Source organism: Fukomys damarensis, unplaced genomic scaffold, assembly GCF_012274545.1.
Source record: "Fukomys damarensis isolate Sample0158 unplaced genomic scaffold, DMR_v1.0_HiC HiC_scaffold_33, whole genome shotgun sequence".
Taxonomy (NCBI): domain Eukaryota; kingdom Metazoa; phylum Chordata; class Mammalia; order Rodentia; family Bathyergidae; genus Fukomys; species Fukomys damarensis.
Genome location: NW_022900945.1, coordinates 52,484,807 through 52,506,352, shown reverse-complemented (window position 1 = coordinate 52,506,352; position 21,546 = coordinate 52,484,807). Strand labels below are relative to the sequence as shown.

The window sequence follows — 21,546 nt, the reverse complement described above, 5'->3', positions numbered from 1 at the left end:
AAAAGGCGCGGGGGGGGGGGGGGGGGGCTTTAGAATTTTCATAATGTGGTGAAACACAAATATAAAACCTCTATCGAGCCAGGATTTTGATCGCATGGGTTTATATCGCATCATACAGATCTGTGTTCAATAACATACCCACAATGGATATTCAAATTTAAGTGAATTAAAATTAAATAAAACTTCATTTTCTCAATCTTAATAACTACAGAGAAAGTGTGGGTAGTAGTCACCACACTCATATAGCACATTTCAAACATTATAGAAAATCTTATTGGGTAGCGTTCCTCTAAATTATTTCCCTAGCTGGGTGTGATGGTGCACACCTGTAATCCCAGCCCTCATGAGGCTGAGGCAGGACTACTGTGAGTTCGAGGCCAGTCTGGGCTCCACAGTGAGCTGAAGACCAGCCTGCACTACAGAGTGAGACCTTGTTAAAAAAAAAAAAAAATTATTTCCCTCATCCATACCCACATCAGACATCACACTTATATTCCACTTAGTCCTCAGTGGGCATTAAAGGCATAGCTAGTGTTTAAGGATTTGCCTAGTAACGCATCTTTTTGTCCTCAATGTGCCACATATTAAAAAGAACTCAATGAATGGAGCCAGGCCAGGCGGCACGTACCTGTGATCCCAGCACTCAGAAGGCTGCAAGTCTGAGGGCAGCCTGGGCTACATCGTAAATTGGAGTCCAGACAGCCTGCCTGGACTACACAACAAAGCCCAATCTCAAGAAAACCATTAAAAAAAAGAGATAGTGCTCAGTAAATGTCTGCTGAACTGCCATGGGCCTCAGAGCCCACTCCAGAGACATACAGGTACCGGGCTGAGTCAGCTCAATTCTGCTACTTAGCACAACAAAATAAAGGCATAAAACAGGCAAAATTTATCTAGGTCAGAATCGGGAATCCAAGAAATGTTCATGCCTTGTATTGGACAAGATACAGATGTTTAAACAGTGTCCTCTGGGAAGCCTAAGCCTCTACAAATTAGTCCAGAACTGGGGGGCTAGAGAGGGGGTGTTTGAAGACAATGACAAGAAGAACAAAACAAAAAAATAAAGAAAGAAAAGAAATCAATGTGCTGCCTATCTGTGTATTACCAGACTTGGACATGACCTTCACTTCATGAATATCCAGCAATAGAGGAAAAACAAAGTTTTCAAGAAACCTGATTCCCTGTGGCAAAGGAAGAATGGCCTTAAGGCCTAGTTACACGCTTATATCTAACAGTGAAACCCAAGCACTCTCTCTACCTCAGAGAAACAGCAACATTGGATTTGTTTGTGAAGAACATTCTCATTCAGGAATGGGGAAGAAGCTCAGTGGAAGAGCATATGCCTAGCACACAGATGCTGGGTTTGCTGCCAAGCACTAGAAAGAAAAAAGGCGGGGAGGGGAGAGACAACAGCCAAGTGAAGTTGCACAGGCCTGTAATCCTAATGCTCAGGAACCTGAGGGAGGAGGATTCTGAGTTTGAAGTCAGGCTGAGCCACACAGTGGGTTTAGGGAGGGCCAGCCTGGACTGTACAAAGTGATCTTATCTCTAAAAAAAATCATATCTCAAAAAACAGAAACAAAGAACATTCCCATTTAAACACATATGCCAAAAGAAAACTTCGCCCTTTGTAAAATAAATTCTAAACTCTAAGCTCTATGACGACTAATGTCTAAATGCTTAGATATAAAGAAATAGGATATTGTTTGGAGAATAGTATCGAGGGGACCCATGCCCCGACTGAGCTCTCAAAGTAAGATGAGAAGTTTCCATGCAGACTCACCTTTTTATATGTTGTCTCTCCTGAAGAATCAACACTTCGGTGGCCTATTTTCTTGATGGTCATGCCAGTGGCACAAGGCACCTAGAAGAGAAGAGTCCAGATCAATCTATGATTCCCATGTAATACAACAGTTATAGTGTAGTGGTGATACATCAAAAAAGCCACAGGGCTGGGGATGTAGCTCAGTGGTGCCATTGCCTGCTTTGCAAGCTCAAGGTCCTGAGTTCAATCCCCAGTACCAACAAAACAAAACAAAACACAAAAAAGCCACAATGTTAATTGTGGGGTTGAAGTAAGAGGTCTGAAAATTTGAAGCCAGCTCAGGCAGCTTAGAGATCCTGCCTCAAAATAAAAACAAAAACTGGGGCTGGGTATTTGGCTCAGTGGCACCACCTGCCTGCCTGGCAAGTGCAAGGTCCTGAGTTCAATTCCAGGTGGGGGCAAAAAACTGGGCTACGGATATAGCTCAGTGCAAAAGTCCTGGTTAGGGAAAGCAAGGCAAAGCAAAGCACAGAACTCAACACATCCTTTCTGGATTAAGAACCTTTTATAAAATCTTCAGAAGGCCCACTTCACACTAAAGCAAAAATATTGTTTATTGCATTTATTTATTTTGGGTTTTGTTTTGTTTTTTTTTTTTTGAGGCAGGGTCTCACTACGCAGTTGAGACTGACCTGGAACTCACTATGCAGTCTGGGCTAGTCTCGAACTCAGTGATCCGCCTGCCTCAGCCTCTGAGTGCTGGGATAACAGGCGTGCACCACCACGCCCGGCCTGTTTATTGCATTTATTGAGACAGGGTTTTACTCCGCTGTCTAGGTGAGCCTCAAACTCCTGCCTCAGTCAGCTGGGTAGCCGGGAATATATGCACTCACCACCACCCCTGCCTCTTTTTGCTACCAGCTTCCTTTCAGAAATAACTGCAATCCCCTATCCCCTATCCAATCTCAATACTATGTGCTCAAATTGAATCCACCGGTGGAAACAATCCGGCCCCGGACAGAAAGAGTAATTCTCCAAACCAGCGGTGGCAAACCTATGGCAGCACAGCAGGCAAAGGGTGTGAGTTTTTTTCAAAACTAAAACCTCAGTATTCATGCTTAACTGCAGTGCTGGTACTTTGCAATACATTATTGGGATTTGGGTTGCAGTCTCGGCACTCGTCTCTAAAAGGTCGGCACCACTGCTCCAGACCTAGAATTAAAGGCTGAGGCAATAAAGTGACTTCTGATGCATTCCTGAAGGTTCCTGAGAACAAGATATAGTTCTGTTTCCTACTCACATTTAACAGCACCTAAAATAAGAGAGACGAAATCAGCAGAAAAGGGTGTACAGGTCCAAGAGGGAAGAAGCCAGCTCAACAGAAAAAATACTTTTCTTTTTTTTCTAAAAGACAAATGTCTTGCTATGTAGAGTCTCAAACTCATAATCCTCCTGCTTCAGCCTCCCAAGTACTGGAATAACAAGTGTGCACCACCACACCCAGCATCAAATATGCTTCAAGTGATACTGACTCGGTTACTAAGCCAAAAGGCACACACACGCTAGTGGAAGCGAGATGTCACAATTCTAAAACTTGATATTCAAGACCTACTGCTTGCCAAGGCCTTTAGTACCAGACAACCCGTAATATATTGCCTGACAGATCTCAGAACATATTTTGAAGGAAAAGTCTGAAGTCCTAGGTCAGTGGCCAGGGATTAGCTCAGTGGTTCCGCTGGACCCGAGTTCGATCCCCAGTACCAAAATTAAATAATTAATTGAAAAATTAAAGTCCTAGGTCAAAGAGTAGCACTCTGAGGCCTCTAACACAAAATGGAAGATGCAGCCAAGAAGCGCAAAGGTTGGGAAATACTCCATGGGGAGAAAGTTAAGCAAACTGAAGATACTCACATGGAAAAAAGAAACTTGGGAAATAGGTTCCCTGTATTAAAAAAAAAGTTCTTATATATTGAAAGTCTGCAAGCAGGAGAAAGTTAACAGCAAAATAAAAAGGAAAACTTTAGTATCAGACTGTCTGGATTGAATCCCAGTTTTACTAATCCCACTAATCGTGTAACCTTAGGCAAGTTACAGAATCTCTACTCCTCACCTTCCTTATCTTGTAACACAGGGATAACAATGATACTTATCTTCTTGGAGCTATCTGCAAGGTTAAAACAAGAACACTGTATCTGCCCTGCCTGGTAGGCTTGGTAGTGCATGCCTGTAATCCCTGCACTAGGGGAGGCTGAGACAGGAGGATCACTGGAGTTCAAGGCCAGCCTGGTTACATAGTAAGACCCTGTCTCAAAAAAATAAAAAAACAATCAATCGATAAATATCAGTACTGTATCTGAGCCAGGTCTGGTGGCACATACCTGTAACCAAAGCACTCTCAGAAAATGAGGCAAGGGGGTGCCCACACTGGGCAACTTAGCAACTTGGGGAGACCCTGACTCAAAATAAAAAAGGACTGAAGATATAGCTCCATGCAGAGGCCCTGGGGTTCAACCCCGAGTACTACCACAAAACAAAACAAAAACAACAGGTCAATGGCCAGGCAAGGTGGCGGACGTCTAATCCCAGCTACTTGGGAAAACTGAAGCAGGAAATCAAGAATTCAGGGTCAGCCTCGGCAATTTAGCAAGACCCTATCTCAAACAATAAGAAGTACCGGGTTTGCAGATCAGTGGTACAGTGGTTCAATCCCCAGTACCAGAAGGAACGGAAGGAGAAAAGGAAGTGCCAGGGAAGAAATGGGAGAGGGAAGGCAGGCAGGCAGGCTCGCCAAATGTGAGATATTGCTAGTAAAATACAATAAAAGCAGAGTTTTATAATATCTGGCCTATGAGATAGAAATAAAAACCCTGTCAGCTAAAGTTGTAGCTCAGTGGTAGAACTCTTGCCTACTATGGGCAAGGCCATGGCTACAACCCCAAGCACTGCAAAAGGGGGGAAAAAAAGAGCCCTGTCCAGCTTTCAAGACCTAAGCATAGAGAAAGATTTCAGATTATTGAAGATTTCAGCTGCACATGGTGGCACACTCCTATAATCCTAGCACTTGGGAGGCTGAGGCAGGAGGATTGCTGTGGGTTCAAGACCAGCCTGGGCTACATAGTGAGTTCCAGGTCAATCTCAACTACATAGTGAGACCCTGCCTCAAAAAAAGCAACCGCCCCCCCAAAAAAAAGATTTCAGAGATATTCTGCTATCCCTGGACTAAAGTTGTAGTATCATTATGAAACTCACCTCAGATGCCACAGATCTCTTGATTCCAGATGCTGCTGCTAAAATTGAAAAAAAAAAAAAAATCACTTAAATATAACACTCACCCATATAATCTCCATCCAACACAATGAAGCCGGGTGTGGCGGCACATGTCCATAGTCTGAGCACTGAGATTGAAGCAGGGTATGGAGTATGGAGCTCAAGACCAGCCTGAACTGCAGTGAGAACAAGCTCCTGCCTCTTCTCACTGACACCAGACCCCTTTGGATCGTGCTCTTTCAACATCCCTTCCTCCTTCTCCTCCATACTCAGAGGCCTGACCCATACTGATTCTTGTTACACCTTCTTTGTTACTCAAGATGTTCACATTTTCTATGGGAAAGATAACTGTTCTTAACATTTAGCCATTAAAAGGTCCCACTAATACCACAGTCAAAAGAGAAAGGTAGTAAGAGATACCCAAGACCCACCACTGGAAACCCTGAGGCTTGACAATATTTTTAAAAGCTAAAAGAGTAAGAATTTTTAGACTGTGGTAATTCAGAAGATAAAGACCTGACCTGTGAAAATAAAGAATCTAAACATGAGAAACAATGTTTAAAGAAAAAAAAAGCACTCATAGCAAGCAGAAAATAATTTTGCCCCTACATCTTCTACATGATTTCTTCTATAAACAGTACGGATCTGTTAGTATTTAAAACTCATTTATTAGGAACTGGGGCTAGGCATGGTGGTACACAGCAAGATCCTGCCTCAGAATAATTAAAATAAAATTCAAAGGTGATAAACATTAACCACATTAAAAATAAAAATAATAATAATAAAGGACCAGGGATGTAGTTCAGTGGCCTGGCAAGGCATGGTCCTGAGTTCAAAAAAAAAAAATTAAAAGGTCACCAGAATGAACTAGACCTTTCCTTCAGCATATTGTAGATAGTTTTCATTACTCTTCTCAAAAGGCAAGAGAACCATCATCTAGCTATCCAAAAGATATCTCATGTAGCTGTCAGAAAATTTAAAAACAGACCAATTTTTACTGCTGCGTCTCTCCTACACAGCCCAATAATCTAACACCTCTTCTAGAAGAATTCATCTTTTAATCAGGTTGAGTTCAGCTGAGTTAGGAATGAAATTCTAAGCTACAGCTTCCAAGGAACAATAATCCAGGACATTTATGATCGAAACTGCTGATGACTTACAAATGAATTTAAAGCACCTATTATCAAAAAGTAAAACCTTTTATATCTGCATGCACAGTTTTTTTTTTTCCTCCCCTTTTTGGTACCGAGGGTCAAACTCAGGACCTTGAACTTGGCAAGGCAGGTGCAGTGCCACTGAGCTAAATCCCCAGCCCCAAGCCTTTTCCATATCGTATAACCTTTCAAATGAGAGTCAAAATGCCAACCTACTGAAAAAGAAAGAAAAAAAAAACAAAACAGAAGATAATTCTGGCAAGCTCGCAGATATCCATAATCCCAGCACTCAAGAGGCTAAGGCAGGATTCATGAGTGCAAAGTTGACCTAACTATATAGCAAGACCATACCTCAAAAAATAAAAAATCAGAAAAAAAAATAATTAAAAACAGAAGACCTGGATGGCAAATCATTCTTTGTATTTTACTAAAAAGAAGGAAAATTATTTTAGAAGGTTTATGTAAAGATTAGGCCAGGCATGATGGTGCACGCCTATAAGCCCAGCACTGGGGAGGCTGAGACAGGAGGATTGCTCTGAGTTCAAAGCCAGCCTGGGCTATATAGTGAGAGCCTATCTCAAAAACCTAAAAACAAAACAAAACAAAAAGATCAAATGAGACATACCTGGCGGAAAAGACAAGCACCTACAATCTCAGCTACTGGCAAGGATGAGCCCAGGAGGTCAAGGTTAACCTGGGCAACATAAGGAGACCCTGAGACCCCAAAATAAAAAGCTCCATTCATCTCAGACTACAGTTTTCTTTTTGGTGTATCACTCACTCTGATTGAAAGTACAGTATAAAGCTTGTCATTAATGCATTCCCAGTGGACTTTAAAAAAAAAAAAAAAGAGCACTTGACAAACAAGCTTGCTTTGTGTGAGCCTCTTGGAATTGACAACAGAATTATTTAACACTCCTTGGCAAAAGTACACATTAACTTCTAAAACAGTTCTGGGAAAATGATCCTAACTACATGCTAGGCACCGAGGAGCTCAGACTTCTGTTGCTTTTTTCGGAAAGCCAAGGTCAGAAAGAGAAGTTAGTTCTCTTCTGTACTACTCTCCTTCACCACAGACGTCTGGTTTAGACAGAACCCATTCAGCAACAAACATTTAATCTCTTTTAAAGGCAAGTTAGTAATCAGGGAAATAGCTCAAAAGCAAGAGCGTACCACCCTGCATGCAAAAAAAAAAAAAAGCAGTATGATGTCAAGTTAGTTCACACACAGGTTTCAGATAAGAATGGGGAGGGCTGAGGACATGGCCAAGGGGGACAATGCTTGCGTACGGTGTGCAAGGTCTGGCCCCGATCTCTACAGAAATAAAACAGCTTAGCAGAGAACAACAAATAGCGTAAAGGGTAGCAATGCGGGCTGTGTGATCCGAACACCAGCCTTGCTGGGTCTGAATCTAACTAGGAAGCCCTGGACAGATAGGTTAAAACATCCCTAGGCCTCATTTACTGTATCTCTAAAATGCAGAAATGCCTGAAAGCCCTGGGTTCGGGTGGGGGCAGGAGGTTGAAGACTAAATGAGAGTAAGCTACAGATTTAACATAGAGTAAACACTATAAATACTACCAACTGGTACCATCACTGTGAATCATGAAACCCCATCGACAGGATGCCAATGACGTGCAACACAAAGGGAAAGGAAGAAAGCAGAGACTTGTTTACTGAAATGAAAAAACTGTGGGAAAAGTTAGTTTTCTATTGCTGGTGTTGCTGTTTTGTTTTTGTGGTACTGGAGATGGAACCCAAGGTCTTCAGCACTGAGCTACATTCTCTGCCCAATTTTGAGACAGGATCTCACTGAATTTGCCCAGGCTGTGCCCAAACTTGTGATTCTCCTGTCTCCGCCTCCCAGAATGCTGAGATTATATGCATGCACCACCACACCTGGCTGAGAAAAAGAGATCCATGCTAAGACAGCATCCTAGTTGGATATGTCAGCTACAGTCAAATGATGCTTACAAAGCAAATTTGTTGTTGTTGTTGTTGCTTTTTTTTTGGTACCGAGGATCAAACTCGGGTCCTTGAGCTTGCAAGGCAAGCAGCGGAACCACTGAGCTAAATCCACGGTCCAACAAAGTAAGTATTTACTATCTTTTTCTATTTATTTTATATCTGACAATTTTGTACTTTAATAAACTGTTCTAAACATTGCAAAAAAGAAAACAAAAAGAAATGCTTGCAAGAAATCAAAAGCCTTCTCAAAGGAAGTCCACGCACTAGCACTAGAAAAAGTGTGCAGCTGTTAATGGGGAAGAGCAGCGGGCTGCAAGTCACTGCAAGGAGCTCAATCTTCTTCAGCAGATACACATCAGATCTACCTCTCTTAGGGTTCACCCCACAGCACAGAAAGTTGAAACCTAATGAGGAAAAACAGAAAATTATCACTTACTTCTGGGATTCTATCTGCTTACAGCAGAATAAGTGTATTTTTTAAAAAAGCTAAAGCTTAAAGTTATGAACAGGATGTAACTCTAACAGCAGTACCACACTGTGAACTGTGAAATTATTTGAGATTCAAGGTAAATGCCCCCCAAAAGACAGAAATAACAGCTTTGACACAAAAATTTCAGAAGTAGACACAAAATCTGTACCCTAAATCATTTCACTTTTCTTGAGGGGGGTACCAGGGATTTAACTCAAGACCTTGCACTTGCAAGGCAGGCAGTGGAACCACTGAGCTAAATCCCTAGCCCCTCACTTTTTTTTTTCTTTTTCTTTTTTTTTTGAGACCACGTAGTACAAAGCTGCCTTAACTCACCATGTAGTCTGCTCTGTCCTCAAACTCACCATCATCCTGCTTTACCCTCCAGACTGCTAGGGTCACAGGCATGGGCTACCATGGCTGGTTTTCTTTTTTTTTAAGACAGGTCTTGCTAGATCCCAAACTGGCCTTGAACTCACAGCATTCCTCTTGCCTCAGCCTCCCAAGTGGTACGATTATAGGTGTGCATTACCATACTAGGCTTTTTTTTTTTGAGACTAGGTCTCACTGTGTAGTTCAGGCTGCCTCGAACTCGAGGTGATTCTCCTGCCTCAGCCTGGGGAGTGCTAGGATTACAGAGGTACATCATCTCACCACAATCACTCTTGAATGAATTCATACTGGCAAATTTTGCCAGGTGTAGTGGTACAGCACCCCTGTAGTCCCAGCACTCTGGAGGCTGAGGCAGGAGGATCGCCACAACACACACAGTGAGAATCTATCTCAAAAAAAGGCAAACTTTTCTGCTTTAAGGTTTCTCTGCATGCAGGCTTCTATCTAGACATGTATAATCAAGAGTGTTTACTGCAGCATTGTATATAACTATAAACATGTGCTATGACTGCCAAGAACCTAAGAGGTTGTTGGTGATACAAATCACAATAAAACTTAAATGGAATACTCTATAGCCATTACTTTTAATGTGTACTCATGCATATTACAATAAATTATTGATAAGAAAAAGCTTTAAATACACACACACACACACACACACATATTCTCCCCTGGTGCTGGGAATCAAGACGTAGGCAGACACTCTACCACTGAGTCACGTCCCCAGACCTGATAAAACACTTAATCTATGATTTCGTGTGTAATATTTATGTAAACCGAAAAGGCAAAAAAGTTACATATCAAAATATGACCATCTCTGGGCTGGGGATTTAGCTTAGTGGTTCTGCTGCCTGCCTTGTAAGTGCCTGTACAGCCCAAAACAAACCATTATCTGTATTAGCACATTTCAGAGGTTCTTTCTGTTTCAGCCACTTGCAAGCTGAGAAGCAGCTTAAATTCCAAGATCAGCCTGGGAAACTTAGTGAGACCCTGTCTCAAAATAAAAAGGAGGTGGGGCCGCACCTCAACAACACAGCACTTTTAGCATCTGCAAGGTCCCGGATTGCTAGCTTCAATCCCCAGTACCTCAAAAAAAGGTTCTAAGGCAATCATATCCCCCAGAGTATCAATGAAATACAAGCAGGGATATTCAATTGCAGTCTATCTCGTGGATGCTAAGACTTGAGAAATATAAAAAGATTAGCCTCCAACTTATGAAAATATGATGTCACTAAAATAGTTTCAGAACAGGTAAACCAGCCAAGACAAAAGCCAAGGTGGGGACAACCCAATCAATTCTCCATAAAATACAAAGTTGAGTCATCAAACCGAGTCACAAAAAAGTCTTCCGACCAACTTTGTACCACATAGTTGAGAAGCATTTTATTTTGGTCCTTGCCCTACTCTATCTTGTATTTGCACTGGGAAAGGTACTGGTAGGGATGGTTTCTAATCACTAATTCTTCATAAATTTACTTGCTACCACTGAGCCACTGGAGAGTAAAAACTCCCTATTAAGAAGAATTAGAAACTGGGTGCGGTGGTGCACCCCTGTAATCCCAGCACTAGGGAGGCTGAGGCAGGAGGATTGCTGTGAGTTTGAGACCACCCTGGGCTACATAGTGAGTTCCAGGGCATTCTGAATTACATAGTGAGACCCTGTCTCAAAAAAAAAAAAAATAAAAAAAAAGAACAGGAGGAGGAAGAAGAATTAGAACAGTAAGAGGGGGAAAAACTTCAATATAACCTTAAGAAGTGTGAAAAAGGCATACTTTGGAGGGAAAAATGACCTAGATTTTTTTTTCTTTTTCTTTTTTTTTTTTTTGGTACCGGGATCAAACTCAGGAGCTTGGGCTTGCAAGGCAGGTGGCAAAACCACTAAACTAAATCCCCGGCCCAACCTAGATTTTTTTTAAAAGTGATAATTTAAAGATATATATTCAGACAGTAAATAGCTCTAAAGTGAGTTGAGCTTACTTCCCCTTGAGCGAGCTGAACAAAACAGAGTTGTCCTCAATAGCAGAACCTCTCCCTACCCGGTCAGCACAGAAGCATTTCCATCAAAGATGACATCACCCACCAATGAGAAACTACAAGGCAGTCAGGGGCTGATGTCAGTGCTTGAAGTGTACATATAATTTGGGGACGCTAGAGGCCAACCGGATGTGCATTCCTCAGACAATTGCAGCCTTGAGCAGGTCACGAGAGGCACTCCCAGAGATCAAATTCCGTGATCTACCAACACAGCTACATAAATGTGTCAGTAACTGCCTACGGCGAGCACAAGAGATGAGAGAGGGCTTTTTGGAAGCAAAATGCTAACCTCTGGAGACTTTTGGTTAAAAAAAGTGAGAGGAATTTTAAAAATTTTAAAAACCCAAGAGAAATAGCTTACATTTGTAACTTCAGCACTTAAGAGGCTAAAGCAAAAGGATCACAAGGTCCAGCCAGACCTGGGCAATTTAGTGAGACCCTGTCTCAAAATAAAAAAATAACAAGGACTAGAGATATAGCTCAGTGCAAAGGCCCTGGGTTCAAACCCAGGTATTTAAAAAAAAAAAAAGCAGGGCTGGGGATTTAGCTCATTGGTTCCAACACCTCCTGCCTTGCAAGCAACAAGGACCCTGAGTTTGATTCCTCAGTACCCCCCAAAAAAAGCAAAACCACCTACAGCAAAACAAAAGCAAGCCTGGCATGGTGGTCACATCTGTACCATCAGCACCCAGGAAACTGAAGAAGGAAGATCATAAATTTGAGAACAGCCTGGACCATATATCAAAACTGTCTCAAAAAATGGGGGTGTGTGTAACTGGGTGTTACAGCACACACCGGTAATCCCAGCACTCAGGAGGATGAGGCAGGAGGACTGCCATGGGTTTGAGGCCAGCCTGAGTTACAGAGTGAACTCAAGATCAGCCTGAAGTACAAAGTGAGACCTTATCTCTAAAAAAATCAAACAAACAAAAACAGTAACAACAACAACAAAAAAATGGGATGGAGGTGAGATCAACCTAATTGTTTGCTGAACTACCTGAAACAATCTATCTGGTCCTACTTAACTTGGAACACTGAAAGCCATTCTAACTATACCCCTGCAGGTGGGAGGCACAAAATGTTCTCCAAACATATTGAGTGAAAACACTCATGAATGTGTCTGAAATGTCAGCCTGCCTCCTAGGAAGTACTGCAGAGCGGACAACTCAACTCTAATCAACAATGTAAAAAACTGTACCATCAGAACACTCTCATCCTCTGAACCAAGCCAATTAAAACCAAATAACATCTCAGAAAAGAGCTAAATTTTGTTTCCTCACAGGTGTCAATTTTCCCTAAACACATTCTGGGGAAATGTCAAGGATAAGCCTAGGTCAGAGGTGGCAAACCTATGACACACATGCTACAGCAGGCTACTTGGATACGCTGAAAGCTCTAAAAGGTTCCCGTAACTGGCCTAGGACTAGCAGTTCAGCAACAGTTTGATCTACAAACCCTGGGGTCATCTCTGTCAAGAGATGCGACAAGGAATGAGCGGCAAACCCCTTATGACTCCCGTCCATTAACATACAGCCTTCACACAACATCTCTGCCACCACGAACAGTCCCTCTCTGATGGGATTAAATTAAAATAATTCTGGGGCAGGGGCGGGGGTAGGTCAGTGGTAGAATGCTTGCCTAGCGCTCGCAAACCCTGGGTTCAATCCCTGGCACCACAAAACAATAAGAGAAAATAACTTCCCCTCTACAGAATTTTTGCTTCTAATTCCACATGGTTCTCAGGCCTCGAAGACATACCTTGGTACCAACACTTTGCTTGAAATTATGAAAAAAATCCAAGTCACTCCTTAAAACACATCTATTTCCCAGCACTTGGAAGGCACCGTGAGTTAAAGGTCAGTCCGACCACATGGTGAGACCCTGTCCCCCCAAGGCCCAGGTCTTCTGAATAAGCCACTCAAGGCCAAGAGGCACTTAGGATTTTTGGCAGATTGCCACTTCCCAGTTCTAAACCCAAATCCTGAAAGGACAATGAATCCTGCTAATTCAAATTCTAATTGCTCTGCATATACTTTAGCATAGAAGGCTTAACTTTAATGATCTCAAAATGAGCATTCATTGCTCCAACGATGAACTAATGTACTTTAAGGCAATCCCTTCCACCAAAGAAGTCAGAAATATGTCCCAGTGACCGCCATCACACATCCCCTCCTGTGTGTGGTGTGTGTGCTACTGAGGATTGAACCCAGGGCCTTTGTACTGAGTTACAACCCCAGCCTTTTTTATTTTCTTATTTTATTTTTTTGGTACAGGGGCTCGAACTCAGGACCTTACGCTTGGTAAGGCAGGTGCGGGGCCACTTGAACTAAATTCCAGGCCCTACCTTTTTTATTTTTTAAAACAGGGTCTCACTAAGTTACTAAACTGTCCAGGCCTGACTCAAACTCCCGATCTTCCTGCCTTATCCTCCCAGAATACAGAGATTACAGGTCTGCACAACGCCCGGCTCAGGTCTTTTATACACATTCTTGTCAATGAGAACTTGAAGCTGGCGACACTGTGCAGAGCAGCTAGTACAGCCTCCTCTAAGTTATACGGACTAAAACCCTCTTCCCATTCTCGCCCCACAGCTTCCCTTGCTCACCTCACTGTATACACCCTACATCAGCATCACTAATTCTTTGGACGCTGCTCATTTTGGGTTAATTACACATTGCTCAGCTAAGTATGAAAGGCAAACAATAAGATATAATGAACTCCCTAGAAGGATCCTGCCTCCTCTTTTTGCCAAAGTCTCCCTCAGATTCCAACAGGAAGATCCCAGGAACCAGATGTTTATAGATTAATATGTATTACATGCAGCTATTGCAAATTAAAGACTAGAATTTCACAGGAAGAAAGAATGAATTAAAACAGAAATTTTTTTTAAAAGATGTAGGGATTGAGGGAAGAGTTCACTTTAAACTAGGCAAGGTGACACAGCTGTAACCCCAGCACACTAGGAGGAGGACCCCAAGTTTGAGTGATACTCTGTCTCAAAATGAAAAAGGACCAGAGACTTAGCTTACAACAACAAAAAGAAAAGGGCTGGGGATTTAGCTCAGTGGTTCCGCCAGCTGCCTTGTGAGCACAAGGTCCCAAGTTTGATCCCCGGTACCAAAAAAAAAGTAAATCCTTTTTGTGGTTTTTTTGTTTTGTTTTGGTTTTTTTTGGGGGGGACACCGGAGATCGAACTCAGGTCCTTGAGCTTGCAATGCAGGCAACAGCAACACTGAGCTAAATCCCCAGCCCAAGAATTCACTTTAAATAGGAAACAGCAAAAGAATAAAAGTTCACAGGAGGTAGGGAGAAAATAGGATGAACGCAGATTTAGAAACCGAATACCACTCTCTTTTGATGGGACATGGCGGAGAGGTGAGATGCACTAAGAATAAGGCAAATGTCACTGGGACTTAATGCAGGGTTGAGTTTAGAGCACAGAAATTTCCCTCCACCTGGCTGTCAGGAAACAACACACTTCCTGAAATACACTTTGCCTTCGGTCAACAACATATAAACAGCAGAAAGAGAAAAAAGAAATTAATCATTTTGGTCTTGTTGCTTTCTTTTAGTCAAAGTACTCTAAAGTTCCAGGAGAGAATTTTACTACCTTCCCTCTCCCCAGTTCTGCCGGCTGTCTGGTGTTATCTCTGATGTCGCTTCACAAGCTACAGTTTCCATTATATTATCAAACAAAAACAAGCTAATAAAATATTTCATAGCTATTAAGTTATTATACATGTTGAAGCAAAAGTATTTATCAGAAGTCTTATCAACCCAAGAGTCCACAGACACTAGCAAATAAAACATATTATTTTGATACTCTTGTTCTGTGTTTGTTTTTTGGGGGGAAGATCAATCAGAAAAAAGCCTTAATAAGAGAAAATGGTAAGAAACTGACAAAGATCAGGCTGTCCCAGTAAGAAAATAGGAAAGAGATTCAGCTATGCACATAGAGGGGGGGAAAACTCTGATGAAGGGCATCAGACTGGCACCAGGGATGTTTGTTTGAAACTGGCTCTAGCCATGTAACCTAGACTAGCTTCAAACTCCGGACCTTCTGCCTCAGCCTCTCTAGAATTACAGGTGTGCTCCACCATAACTGGTTTATTTTGATATTCCAAGCAAACTTATAAGTATACATTACCAATTAATCTCAGAATACTAGATACCTATAAGGCTAGTTAATTATACCTAACACTGGGCTTGAACAAGGATGGCAGAAATAATTAAAAATAATGACACTGAGCTGTGTGGTGACACATGCCTATTATCCCAAAACTTAGGAGGCGGAGGCAGGATTGCAGCAAATTGGGAGCCAGCATGGGCTACATAGGGAGTTCAAGGCCACAACGAATTACATAGGTAGACTATGCCCCCCAAAAAAAGACACTGAAGAGCCAGATATGGTTGTACACACCTATACTCTGGAAGGCTGAGACAGGAGGGTTGCCTGAGTCCAGGGGTTTGAGGCTAACCTGGACAACCTGTCTCAAAACAAATAAGCCAGGCATAGCTTATTACTCCACACAAATACCTGTGTGGAGGCTGCAGCACGAGGATCACTGTGTGTTCAAGACCAGCCTGGACTACACAGCATGCTAAGGTCAGTTTTCTGGCACAATGTACCAAGGAGAAAAGAGGAGGCAGGAAAGGTGACATAAAAATATTTAAAATGTATTATGTATATGTAACAACTTCTCACAATGAATGTAATCGTTATGTACTTCAAAAATATGTTAACAAAAATAAACATGAAGGAGGATCAAAAACCCCTAAAGCAAACAGAAAAATCTCTCCCTACTTAAGAATCATCAACCTATGATGAATGTAACTGTATTGTATACCTAAAATGTACCAATAAACTTAATTTTAAAAGTTATCAACCAAAATGATATTTAATGATATTCTAACTATATGACTGTGTTCGACATATTTCCCCAAATTTCAATTTTGATATCCAGTGAAGTGGTCTAAACTGCTTTACTTTCCACCAGGGTAGAATTATATGGAAAGAGATCAGCATACAAATAACTTACAGCCATATTCAAAGAACACAGACAAAAGTGGGGGGCATGGTGGCATATAACTATAGTCCCAGCACTGGAGGCTGAGGCAGGAGGATCACAAGTTTGAGACCAGCCTGAGCTACATAGTGAGTTCAAGGTCAGCCTCAACTACATAGTGAAACCCTGTCTCAAAAAACAAAATAAAACAACAACAACAACAAAACACAACACAACAAGAACACTTACTATATTGGAGTTACAAGATTACTCCAGTTTCCTGGTGGGGTTGTCCTAGTGTCCTAGAATGAAGCCACCAAAACCAAGGGCTTAAGCGGCTGGCCCACTATAAAGGTCTCAAGTAAAATGGCTTCGAATCCTGTGCATTCTGAGGTTTTTCTCAGCAGTTAAAAGGAAAAAAAGCCAGGCACAGTAGCACACATCTGTAAGCCCACCATTGGGGGAGGCTGAGGCAGGAGGACTGCTGTAAATTCAAGGCTTGCTTGGGCTACCTAGTGAGTTCAAGGACAGCCTCAATTGACAACCTGTTTCAAAAAAGGGATAGGGATGTGGCTCAGTGGGAAGGCCCTGGTTTCAATCCTTGGTACCAACCAAACAACAAACAAACAATAAACCTAACTACTTCCTTTCTAACTTTTTCACCTTAAAATAAAGACTCCAAAACAGAAAGACTTTACTCTTTAAAAAGAGGACTCAGGACCAAGTAATCAGTGAACAGTAAGAAACTGAAGTTTAGATTCTCTAAACACTGATGTGACAGATGGTAACTGTCAACAACACTTCACCAGAGCTAATTTTATTATTGCATAAGGGTGGCCAAGTGATGAGAATGGGAGTGAAAGGAAGGGAAAGAATAAATTTTCTTTACACATTAAACAGCTGACACTAAACGGCAAACTGTATCACCTTTTATTAACAACAAAAGTGGAAGAACAAGTACTTAAGATGGCTGCTGCAGATCACATTCATTTGGTGGGGTGTGGTGGTGGTGGTGGCTGTTTTGAGACAGGGTCTCACTATGTAATCCAGGCTGGCCTTGAACTCACTATGTAGTCATCTGGTTTTCAACTCGCGGCAATTCTCCTGCCTCAGCCTCCCAATCATGGGATTACAGGCAGCATCACATTCATTTATAACTGCCTCCCACAAAAATCCAATATGTTAACTACTCTAAAGGAAAAGATATTAAATATCTCTTAGAGCTGATGCTGTGTTCTACCCAGTTTTTCACATGTCAGCAGAATAAAAGACCAGCTCTAGTTTAACGGTAAAACAATCTAGGCAGAAGTTTTTTTATTGGCACAGAATAACTCAAGGACAAAGCAGGAAGATGGCAAGTTTAAACCCAGCCTGGACAACTTAGGGAGATCCAGTCTCAAAACAAACAAATAAAAAAGGGCTGGGGATGTAATGTAGTGCAGCGCAAAGGCTGAGTCCTATCCCTAATACAGCAATAAATAAACAAAGGGCTGGAAATATGTATCAGTGTGCGGGCCCTGGGTTCAATCCCCACCAACACAAAGCACAGAAAAGAAACTGTTGGTCCATCTGTTACTGAACCCTGATGTATCCATCTGAACATTGCCAGAGAACCTACCTTTAGGATTTCAGGGCTTTACCAAAACTTAAGTGGCCTTCAAAGTGAACATCAAAACAATAGAGTGGGGATTTAGTTCAGTGGCATCATGCCTGCCTTGCAAGCACAAGGTCCTAAGTTTGATCCCTACTATCACACACACACACACACACACACACACACACACACACACACACACACACACACTGGCTTTTGAGTTGCTGAAACACACACACACACATACACACACACACATACACACACACACACACACACACACACACCCTGAATTTCTACAAGGCTAGACTGTCAGCCTTTAACAAGTTAGGAAATCGCCGGGCATGGTGGCACACGCAGCACTCAGGAGGCTGAGGCAGGAGGATTGCTGTTGAGTTCAAGACCAGTCTGGGCTACATAGTGAGTTCCAGGTCAGTATCAACTGCATAGTGAGACCCTGTCTCAAAAAAACAAAACAATTTAGGAGATCATACACCATTATGTATTCCTATCTACCTCCTAACCCCCTAGTATATCTAGACAGAGAAGCACCCTCCTCCAATCCTCTTATCTTCCTCAAAACATATCCTTGAAAGGAAAAATTCTATTAAATTGAATTTACTAAGCCCAAACCTAATTGAATGTGCAGATACACAGAAACAGTCAACTCTATCTCTACACAATGATGCCAAAATGCTTTCAGGCATATTTTTTTAACAGAATTTTTCTTTTTCTCTTGCATGTTTTGAGACAGGGTCACACTATGCAGTTCAGGCTGGCCTTGAACTAACTATGTAATCCAGACTGGCCTCCAACTCTCCAAGATCCTCCTGCCCCAGCTCCCAAATGCTGGGATTACATGCATGAGCCACCACGCCCAGCCAAACAGAATTTTTCTTAATCCATTTGTACCAAAGCAGAGCAGTGTGTAAGAAATTAAATAAAGTAGACATGGTGGCCCATGCCTATAATCCCAGCACTCTGGGAGGCTAACAAGGGAAGATGGCGAGTTCTGAGGCTAGCCTTGGCAATTTATCAACTTTATAGAGTTCTTGTCTGCAAAAGAAAAAAATTTTTTTTTCCGGTACCGGGGATCAAACTCAGAACTGTGTGCTTGTGAGGCAGGTGGCGCAACCACTGAGCTAAATTCCCAGCCCCAAGAAATTTTTTTTAATTAAAGAAAAAAAGACCAAGAGATATGGCTCAATAAAAAGGTTCTACATTCAATCTTTAGTGTTTCCCCAAAAAAAATATTATTTAAACTTAAGATATTTTTATACTTTAACTTCACATGTAAACATAATAACCTCAAGGAGCTATAAATTCCACTGAAGCCTAGTATTCATCCTGGTAAAAACAGAAAAACATTTATACAATCTGTATTATTAACTTCTAGTTCTAGGATCTTCCCCAAAAGAAATACCTAAAAAAAAAAAAAAAAAAAAAAAATCAAACAGTAACATCTAAAACTGATCATGCAATTATCTAATCTAGGAGTAAGATGGAAAAGGAAGAAGATTCATCAATAAATGACAAACATTTCCTTGTCAAAATGATTCAGATAGAGGCTGAATCACATTTTGTGATACAAACACACTGCTTTTGCGAAGCTTGCTTAAAGGTCATGCACAATTATTCTTCTTTCTAGTTTGGGGACTAAGGAGAGACTGTTTCGAATTAAGAAATTATTGTATTAAAAAGCATCACTTTTCATCCTTTTTCATGCTTAGAATGCAAGATGAGTTATTCTGGTTCTCTAATGTTTTTACAGGAAAGGCAAAAACCACCTTTCCAGAAACTAAAAATAGATGCACATAAATAAAACCTCATTTTATGAAGGTGTCTGTGACTATTCCCTCATCTAAGCTAGAATGTTTAAGATAGAACTCTCTAGCCATTTCAAAATGGTAAGAACGTGGCTGGGAATGGTGGAGCAAGCCTGTCATCCCAGCACTCCGGAAGGCTGAGGCAGAGGACAGAAAGCCATGCCTGGTTGTGTACACTTGTAATCTTAGCGCTCAGAAGACTGAGGCACAAGGATCATCTGAGTTCAAGGCCAGCCTGTACTACACAGCAAGACCCTGTCTCAAAAAACAGAAAACAAAAAAATGGATGGGTGGAGCCCAGCTTAGGCAACTTTGCAAGACCTTGCCTCAAAATAAGACTGAGGCAGGAGGATTGCCTTGTGTGAAGTCGGCCTGGGCACCACAGTGAGTTCAAGGCCAACCTGAATTACCTAGTAAGGCCTTGTCGAAAAACAAACAAGCAAACAAAAAAAGTCTGGAGATACAGCTCAGTGCAAAGGCTTTGGATTCAATTCCTAGTACGATGGTGTCCCACACCTGCAATCCCATCACTCTGAAAAGCTGAGACAAAAGTCCCACCTGCCTGGGCAAATTAGTGAGACCCTATCTCAAAATTTAAAAAAAAAAAAAATACACACACACACACACACATATATACATATGCATACATATAAAGGGGATCAGGGATATAGCTCAGTGGTAGAGCACCCCTGGGTTTGACAGTCAGTACCTTAAAAAAAAAAAAATGTCAAAGATGCAATCCCAGGCCTATTCCAGTAAAGCATCCAGCCAGGTCTGGTGGCACGCGCCTGTCATCCCAGCACTGGGGAGACTGAAGCAGGAGGATCACTGTCAGTTCAAAACCAGCCTGGGTTACATAGTGAGTTCCAGGTCAGTCTCAACTACATACTGAGACCCGGTCTCAAAAAAACAAACAAACAAAAAATTCCAATATCAGGTAGCCTCACGGGTTTGGTGTAAAAGCAACAGTCATTGCGGAACACCAGACATTTCTGACAGAAGCTCTAGAACAGTTTCTGACTCACTCCCCCCCATACACACATTTTGCCTCCCACACACAATCTGTTACTTTTCTTCAGAGCCTCCTCAGCCCTCCCTTAATCTTCATTATTAGTTTCTAACCACTCCTAAGTCTCTATATTCTCTGCCTCCGTTCTCCAAGTCCCAATACTCTGACCTCCTAAGCATTTTCCTCCAGTCTGTTTCCTATTATACAGCGTTGCCCCACAGCACTCAACAGCTGCCTACCACCCATCTTTCCTCCTCAAGCCAAACATCACTTTCCTCAGGCTCTACTCCAACGGCAGACCACACTGCACCTTCCCCGTTTAAGACTCTTTTGACCCAAATTTCGCACATTCCCGACTCTCTTCGAAATTTCCCGTTCCTAGTGGCTGAGGATGTAATTCAGTGGTAGGACGCTTGCCTAGCAGGAGGGAGGCCCTGGGTTCAATACCAGCTCCACAAAACCAAAACAAACAAAAGGCTTTCCGTTTCTTCCCCAAGTTAGGTAGTCCCAGGACGAGAGTCACCCAGAGTTAGTTTTGGAAGTGCGCGAGCGCGCCGGCGCCCCCTCGCGTTGGGGGTGGAGCGAAAGAGAAGGAAAGACGCCACCGGGGAGCCGCCGCGGGGAAGACGCCCCAAAGACGCCACTCCTGACGAAGCTCACGGTTCCCTGACTCCCCAGCGATCAAGGGCGTCACAGAACCCTTCGGGGCCCTTTAGTGCCACGATCTCGCCAGCATTTTGATCCAATGCACTCCACGATCAACTTGGATCCTACCCGCCGCTCACACTACTGTGGTTCTTCCTCTAATTAACCTTCCTTTTACGTTAGTATCTCAACTCCCCTTCAATCTCCATCCCTGCTCCTCAAAGTGCTCAACCCGGTTTCCTCGAGGACAGTCAGCATATGCGGCAGCTTCTCTTTTCACAATCAAACCCATCCTTTGCTCAGACTCTCCTGCCCGCTCCGAAGCCCTGTATGAAAGCCCAGCCCCGTCCTCCTCGCCAGAGCCGCTCGGACCTTCCCAGCTACAGGTGCCCACCCAGGTCTCCCTCTTTCCCGCA

At 42.4% G+C, this 21,546-nt stretch overlaps 1 protein-coding gene across 4 annotated transcripts in view; it reads right to left on the bottom strand.

The window, feature by feature from the left end:
* Pip5k1a (phosphatidylinositol-4-phosphate 5-kinase type 1 alpha) overlaps window positions 1-21,546 on the bottom strand; it is a 45,042-nt gene that overhangs the window by 22,728 nt on the left and 768 nt on the right. For 2 of the 4 annotated variants that reach the window (XM_010616483.3, XM_019206375.2), the window contains exons 2-3: window positions 5,015-5,054; window positions 1,784-1,864 (exon numbers count right to left, since the gene is read on the bottom strand). In XM_010616483.3, the coding sequence (XP_010614785.1) occupies window positions 1,784-1,864; window positions 5,015-5,054 (121 nt within the window). Of the gene's footprint in view, window positions 1-1,783; window positions 1,865-5,014; window positions 5,055-8,418; window positions 8,442-8,519; window positions 8,542-21,546 lie in introns of those variants that run through there. The other 2 variants (XM_019206374.2, XM_010616485.3) reach the window with 2 other exon arrangements.